Here is an 8,708-nt window from a genome sequence, read left to right as displayed (position 1 = left end):
TCCACCGAGGAAGAATGCTGTTAAATCAGAGGGAACAGTAACAACACCTTCTTTAACGGGCGATAAAAGGAGGAAAATGAAGAAAACCGCCCAACCCAATGTACAAGTTGTGCATCGGCTGCTCAACGTGGAGAACCACAGCAGGAGCAATGGCAGAAAGTATGATAAAGATCAAGGAAGAAACCTCGCCCCATGCCTCCGAGGCCCGATGCGAAACCATGTCGCAAATCCAACAACATCGTAGGTGAGGATAATCCATTTGAATTTGAACCATTGCAAAGCTGCTCAGGATATCCTTAACCAAACGGTACGGGAACAGCACATTGACGCCGCTATTCTCTGCGAACAATATAAAAATCTGGATGGCAACTCGTGGGTATCCGATGTCAATGGTAAAGCTGCTATTAGGGCCTGTAATTCCCAAGCTATTCAGGAAGTGAATACTACATCGCACTCCAGCTTTGTATGGGCGAAGATCAACGACGTGTATATCTTTAGCTGCTACGCCTATCCCAGCATCACAATAGAAGACTTTGTGAATTTGTTGGATCGCATTGTCTTAGAAGCTATTTGCCATAATCCAACTATCATAGCTGGTAACTTCAACGGAATGGGGAAGTAGAATAACAAATCGACGAGGTGAAGTTCTCCTGGAAGCTTTCGCACAACTAAATGATATGATCCTTATGAATACCGGAACAAACCCGACGTTCACAAGAGCAGGAAGATCATCAATCATTGATTCGATGTTTGTCAGTGGACGCATGCATCGGATCGCTACTTAGGAGGGTTGTAGATTTTATACAAAAAGTGATCACCAGGCTATATTGATCACACTGAATACACCTACAAGAAAGAAGAGTTGTCGATGGAGGACTAATGGCTGGAATACAAAAACTTTAGATGACGCTTCATTCACTTTAATGCTAGAGGATGAGTGTGAATTAAAAGGGTCAGCCGAGGAAAAGTATACTGATCTCTTTTATATCTGGGGCTTGTGATGCAGCTATGACCCGTTCAAAGTCTGGCAAACATCATTCCTCAGTGTACTGGTGGATGGATACTATTGACAATCATCGCCGGTGTTGCAACCAAGCAAGAAGACGTTACCATCGAGTGAGACGTCTACCGGAGTTTTCAGTGCTTCAAGAAGAGTTCAAGAGAGCTAGAAAGAACCTCCGAGAAGCCATTAAAGAAAGCAAACGACGTGCTGGAGAGAACTCTGTAATGAGGGGGATGCAGACCCATGGGGTAGACCTCACGAAATAGCACATAAGAAACTTTGTAAAGGCACGATGCAGCTCCCAACGAGACCGAATGTTGTAGATAGTATTGTCAGATCACTATTCCCTGAACAGGTGAATAGTATTGATAATATGTTGTAATATGCTCTTTTTTAGTAAATAGTATATTTCGATGTATAAAGGGTTTTTAATATGTTTTATTTTATGTATAATTTTAATATTGTTATTTGTTTTTTTAAATCAAAAAGCAAGCTAACCAGTTTTCTTTGTCTAAAAGAAATACCCTGTTTTCAAAACAAGAAAGATGGCGGAGCGCGTCCTTCCAAAGTGTTCGTTGGGTAGGTTGTGTTAAGATGGATTGAAGTTTTTCAACCTTTGTTGTTTCTATACAGTAATTATAGAAAAAGAAAAATATAACAATTGTCAATAGACTGTTCGCATCACAAACCATAGCAAGTAAAGGGGAGCGATTGTACCACAATCGATTATTTTGGATTGATCAGTAAACATCGAAGATAGAGGAGAGGAGATGGGATTCGTTGTTTGGGCGCGCAGGTGAAAGGATGTCTCCAGGATGAGGAGGTCCTCATGAATTTCTGTCCAGCAAGAGTAGGAAGCCATTTTGGACGATAGGACAGAACAATAGAAAAAAGAAGATACCGAGAATCATCAAAAGAAGATTGTGAACTTGGTTAGTTTTGCTATACATAAAAATAGATTCATGTATAAAATAGATATAAATTTAATTAAGAGATATTATTGTAAGTGTCTGTATTCTGATTGCCTAGCAACAACACGCCCTGAGATTAAGAGTCTTTTATATCATATAATTAAAAATAAAATTATATTATCCATTTAGTAGTAAAGTTCTTAATTTGAACCCAAATTGTCTTTTATATTTGAAAATAGTTTTAAAACGATCAAAATTCATTTTATTTTTATTTTTAAATAATTTTAAAATATTACAATATATATAACGGACTTTCCACAAATTACACAGGAAGAGATAGAGGACATTGCCTCAAACCAACAACATGACAAGGCACCAGGATTGGACAGAATTCCTAATGTAGCTCTCAGGAAATGGCCGGATCTTTTTATCGATCTCTTCAATTCGTGCATTCGTGAAGGCTCAATTCCGAAACCTTGGAAGAGACAGCGCCTCGAACTTATTCCAAAGAGTAAGGGAAGACTGGAAGACCCGTCAACCTATCCTCCAATTTGCTTATTGGATACTATGGGTAAGGCATTCAAGAAAATCCTTTCCCTCAGGCTACAAGAGTTCACGGAGGGAGTTAATGGCCTCTCGTGGGCTCAATTCGGATTTCGTAAAGAGCGATCCACGATTGATGCTGTTGGCTTGGTAGTCGAGATGGCTCACACAGCAATTGCAGGAGCGAGGTGGAGGAGAGGTGCTAAGTGTTATGCAGTAAACATTACTCTAGATGTTAAATATGCTTTTAACACTGCAAGATGGACCTGCATAATAGATGCCCTACGGACTATGGCGGTGCCAGCCTATCTTATGAGAGTTCTCAAAGACTACTTCAAACATAGAGTTCTGTTTTACTTTTCAGACATTGGCCAAAGAAGATATGAGGTGACTGGTGGTGTCCCACAGGGCTCTGTATTAGGGCCTCTTCTGTGGGATTCGCAGATGATGTTACAGTTGTAGTGGTGGTGAAATTCTTGTAAGAAGTTAACCACATCGCTAACCAGGCTGTTGCTAAGGTCCGAGGTTGGCTGTCTTCGGTTGTCGGATTTAAGTAATCCGATTTTCTCGGTTAAATTTTGGATTTATATAAAGTCGGGGTCGGGGGTCTCATTTTCTAATGCCCCCACTTGCCGCGAACACCGGAAGACCCCGAAGACGCCGCGACTGCAATGCCGCCCCAGCCTAAAGCCTCATGCAAGCTAGGACCTGGCCTACCCCTACCATTACGCCAGGCTCCAGGACACGCTGGCCAGCCCTTGAGGAACAAGGACGTCTTCTTACAGACATAGGCGAAGATTACACGGTCTTCACCGTTTCGCCCGCCGTACACCTCGACGAGGGAAGCGGCTATAGGACGAGGAAGTGACCGCGACGGCGAGACTTCCAACAGTCACAGCAGATAAGCATATTTCATTAGTCCATGAGACCACCCCACTATTCTGATGTACGGTTAAATATAAATAATTTACAACTAACACACTAATATTATCTGCCCCTCTAGGGATTAATATTTATAAATATAAAAAATATATGCGTGTTAATTAGCGAAAGGTCTCACGATTTCCAGCCCCCCTTTTCCACACATTTAATACAATCATAAAATTACACTCGGGACACCTGCAGTATACCACGAGCAGGTCCCGATGTATACATCGGTAGACCTACAACATGCAGATCTCAAGAGCGAGGTTCTCCTAGTAACTAGCAGGAAGCAGACTGAGTCCATCACTGTCACGGTTGGTAGGCATGAAATTTGTTTCGAGTCTTGCTTAAAATACCTAGGAGTCATGATAGATGCACGTCTCCGCTTTAATATTCACACGGAGTATATCACCGCCAAATCTGCTAAATTAGCATCCTTTTTGTCACGCCTTATACCAAATGTTGGAGGTCCCAGAGAAAGTAGCCGAAGGCTCCTTGCTACTGCTGTTCCCTCCATTTTGTTATATGCAGCCCCGATTTGGAAAGAAGCGATGGTTACCAAATCATACAGGAGAAAATTGGTTTCAGTTTAACGCAGGGTTTCTTAAAGGACGGTTAGTGCTTTTTGAACTGTTTCCTAAGAAGCAGTGTTCATGATAGCCCGAATGCCGCCAGTGGAACTCCTTGTTGAAGAAAGAAGCAGGCACTATGGACGACGCTTACACGTTTCCAGAGAGGAAGAGCGAAAAATAACCATTGACCAGTGGCAGCAACGTTGGGAGGCTGCAAATTCTGGAAAGTGGACTCGTAGGTTAATACCCAATGTGGGCACATGGTATGGCCGCCAGGATGGTGAGGTGGATTTTTACGTAACCCAATTGTTGACCGGACATGGATGGTTTAGAGCCTACCAGTACCAGTATAATATTGCATGCTACAGGATGCTCCCCTTCATTCTCCTGTACCAACACCACCCCGAGAGCATACTCACTTGCATCAGTTATGAGCGTAAATGGTTTTCCAAAATCAGGGAATGTGAGAACTGGTTCCCGTTGTAGCCCCTCAATACATTTCAGATGTTATGGGTCATGTTTGGCATCACTACTATCGTGCTCCCTTTCTTTAACAAATTGTTGAGGGGCACAAGATACTCTGCCATGTCCGGAAGAAACCTTCTGTAGTAATTGAACGCCCCCAACAATCGCTGTATTCCTTTTACGTCTGTTGGTACTGTCATCCTTTGTAGGGCTGATACCTTCTGAATGTCTGGTCTCACACCTTCCTTGGAGATAATATGTCCCAAAAAATTAATCTGGTCTTCCCCTAACATAGACTTTTCTCGGGATAGCTCGAGTCCAAATTCTCTTATCAGCTGGAACACACTCCTTCACCTCACACGTGGTCTTTTTCTGATCTACTACTAACAAGTCGTCCATATAGACTTGACAAACTGCTTTATCCAATTCTCTCAAGAATTGGTCCATAAGCTTCTGAAATGTAACAGGGGCATTTTTAAGACCAAACGGCATTCTGGTAAATTCCTAATGGCCTTGTTCAAATGTCAATGCGGTCTTATGCTGGTCCCCGGAGTTCATTTTAATTTAATGGTACCCTGCCTTTAAGTCTAATGTGCGAACAATTTTAGCACCGCTCAACCTGTCCAGAATGTCCTCGAACCTCGGGATATGGTACTTCTCATCAACTGTATTTTCATTGAGCTAGCAATAGTCTATTACAACTCGGTACTTTTCTTTGTTCTTACCAGGTGCATTCTTTTTCCGTACCACCCACAATGGACTGTTAAAAGGTGAAGTTCTGTCCAAGATTATCCCTTGTCTTCGTAAACTTTCTATTTCATTCCTAATGTGCTGTCAAAGAGCCTGGAGATAATGCCTTTCCTTCCTGAGGAGGATGCATGCAGTGGACACCCCAAAGAGGCTGTTACTGATAAAAACATAAAAAAAGTCCACAAAATAATTTTGGATGACCATAAAGTGAAGTTGATCGAGATAGCTGAGACTCTAAAGATATCAAAGGAATGTGTTGGACATATCATGAATGAATATTTGGGTATGCGAAAGCTCTGTGCAAAGTGGATCCCACATGAGCTCACAATCGACAAAAAAAAAAAACACTGAGCAGTGTTTGGAGCTGTTCTATCGTAATAAATCCGAATTTTTGCATCGATATTTGATAATGGATCAAACATGGCTCCATCATTTCACACCCGAAACCAATCGACAGTCAGCAGAGTGGACTGTACGTGATGAACCAACTCTAAAGCATGGAAAGATGCAACAGTCGGCTGGAAAAGTTATGGCATCAGAATTTTAGGATCCACATGGTATAATATTCATCAACTATCCTGAAAAAGAAAAAACCATCAATAGCAACTATTACATTATTGGAGCATTTGAAGGGAGAAATCGTGGTAAAATGGACACATTAAAAGAAGAGGAAAGTGCTGTTTCATCAAGACAATGGACTGAGTCACAAATCAAAGAAAACAATGGCAATATTTCACAATTTGGGCTTTGAATTGCTTCCGCATCCACCATATTCTCCAGATCTGCCCCCAGTAACTTTTTCCTGTTCTCAGATTTCAAAGAGTATGCTCGCTGGAAAGAAAGTTAGCGCTGATGAAGAGGTAATCACCGAAACTGAGGCCTATTTTGAGGCTAAAGACAAATCATACTATAAAAATGGTATCGAAAAATTGTTATAGCTCATTAAACTAGCTTTAATGTTAGTGCTAATAGTATCTGTATGTCACATAGTTCCTGAGAAATAGATTTCTCAAAATAAATTAACTAACTACTCATATTTCAGTACGTTCCATACAACATTTTTATGAAAAGTTACTTTTTAAAAAGCTGGAGAACTATTGAATGTGAATAGCTCTATCAGGGCTTACATTTTAGGAAATTTATTCTACTTTAAATGATGCTCCCTTAGATTTTCTATTGCTGTTGGTAGTTTAAAGATATATAGCTTAAAATAAAAAATAAATTATTTTTAACGTTTTGAATCAGCCACCATTTTTTATTTCCCCTAACTATACTTGGCAGACTCATCAGTTTTAATTAGTAATTATACATAGTTTTCAATTAAGTAATCAAAAATTGGGGTGCATTTTTTCTCTTCTTGAGCTCTTGTGCTAGTTGTATTGTATACCCTAGAAGGCAACTATATTGAATAATAAAATCAAATTTTATAAAACAAAATTTGTTTTCTATGTTAGCCTACCAACTTTTCAGCCCAACAGTTAGCTGGCAAAAAGTTTTTAAATTATTTGAAGCGAGGTGTAAATTTATATTTAAGAATGCCCTTGAGTATGGCAGGATTGGCCGAAACGTTGAACAATCAAAGAAATAATAAAAGAGTGTTTTGAGACTTAACTTGTATATATATTTTTTTATTTACACAATAAAAACCAGTCTCAAAAAAGTGAAAAGATAATACATAAAATAAAAATTCATTTTTAATGGAAAATCTTTCGAAATAGACCTTCGTAGTTATTTCCTGGCCTTGGACGATAAACAAGTAATAAAGTTTAATAATTACCTCGCTGCTGAGATCCGACGAATCAGAAATGATTTCCTTGGGCGGCTTCTTCTTGGGAGGTGGGTTTGCAGGCCTCCTACCCCTGCCTCCTTTCCCCCTTCCGCCCGTAGTCTCTTCCACTTCTACCAAAGCAAACAAATTGCTGAACTGGCTCTTTTGTGACTCACTACAGGCAGATTGGGCTTGCTGCAGCGCTTTCTGCATTGCATCAAACTTGTAGAGCTGTTTGGTACCGCTCCTTAGCCTGTCGAGGTGGCCGAGGATCTTCTCTGCCGTGGGAGCTGAGCTGGCTCGCGTACCCGTCCGTTTCCTCTTGTTGGGCGAGGCAGCCGCCGGGCAGCTCCTGGACAGTAGGGTAGCAATGAGCTCTGCAAGTGTGTCCTCGTGCTCCTTACACCACGCTAGTAACACTGACATTACGAACATATCACAGCTTGGCCCAACATCACGGCTCATCACTTGCTTCACCAAGTCAGCAGTAGGTCTAAACAAATCAAAAATTAAAATTAAGAAATACACATATATTAACGCTTTTTGGACTATGAGACAATAAAAGTAAAATTCTATTGAATGGGGGTGTTTTAAGAAAAATTACAGAGGTCTAGCCACTGAAAAGTGAATAAACTAATTTTAACAAGATTAATTATGTGTAAATTCTGCTACACTGAGGATGAGAAGGTAAGACTAATTTGTAGGCTTGAGATTCGGCTCTTAGAGAAACCAAAACAGTGTGAATTGATCAACCCATTAACTTTAATTAGATTAATAGAATCTAATAATCTTAACGAAAGGAATCTAATAGGAGACAACACTTTCTCTTTAAATGGCTCACACCTATTTGAGCTGCTGTTCCAAAGCCAGTTAGTTGTACCATACTTAAGTTATTATTAAAGAACAAGTAGAAAACTTTTCAGAACCTTGTATTGGTATGCAAAATTGAAAACCCAAAAAATCTACATTAGCTCCATTCCAAATAATGATGAAATCAAGTTGAAATTTTTTTTCTATAATTTATTTTGTATTTTATCGCTTTTGAAAATATAGTTTTCTTCATAATATTCTTAATAATAGTTATAATTTACAGGGATTATTTCCTTTAAAAATAATTATATTATTATTTTAAAGTATCTATTGTTTTCTTAATACAATATTCCTAATAGCAGTAATTATTTAGACAGATTATTCCTTCAAAAATTATTATAAAATATCCATTGTTTTCTTAACATAATATTCTTAATAATAGTTATAATTTATGCGGATTATTTCCTTCAAAACTTATTTTTATATTATTTACTATTATTACAGAATAATTACAGTATTATTTTTTGCCTAAAAAATAGTTTATTGAACATGTTAGCTATATTTATTTTATGCTTTTTTTTTTTTCTCAATAATATGCCTATTATTTTACTAATTTAAATAAAACTATTAAATACTGGAAGATTATTGATTGACCGTGTGTATAGATGAATGGAATATGGTCTGGGTGCGGTAAAAAAAAAAACTCAAACAGTAGAATTATACTATTTTATTGAGCCAACGTTTCTATTTACAAATTTACAAAAACAAGAATAAAAGATATGACAAGAAAATGGGCTTCTGAAATGCAGAAAAAAGTGAAAAAAAAAAAAAAAAAATTATGAGGATTTTATAATGTTCAAAATGTGTCGATATGTAAGGGAGATGCAGTCTTTATTAACTTTATGATTGACGGAATTCTCAGTCAAATTTATGTAAATGGACTCTGAGATGAGACGTTTGGT

General features: G+C 38.6%; 1 protein-coding gene across 1 annotated transcript in view; it reads right to left on the bottom strand.

Annotated features, from left to right (window-relative positions):
• Window positions 1-8,708, bottom strand: part of IntS3 (integrator complex subunit 3) — a 58,323-nt gene that overhangs the window by 3,415 nt on the left and 46,200 nt on the right. Inside the window, exon 17 of the mRNA XM_014418850.3 lies at window positions 6,946-7,429. Coding sequence (XP_014274336.1) covers window positions 6,946-7,429 — 484 coding nt within the window. The remainder of the gene's footprint in view (window positions 1-6,945; window positions 7,430-8,708) is intronic.

Source organism: Halyomorpha halys, unplaced genomic scaffold (assembly GCF_000696795.3).
Source record: "Halyomorpha halys isolate HHAL.00 unplaced genomic scaffold, Hhal_1.1 Scaffold210.1, whole genome shotgun sequence".
Taxonomy (NCBI): Eukaryota; Metazoa; Arthropoda; class Insecta; order Hemiptera; family Pentatomidae; genus Halyomorpha; species Halyomorpha halys.
Note: the sequence above shows the minus strand (reverse complement) of the source record. Positions and strands in the feature narration are given on the sequence as shown.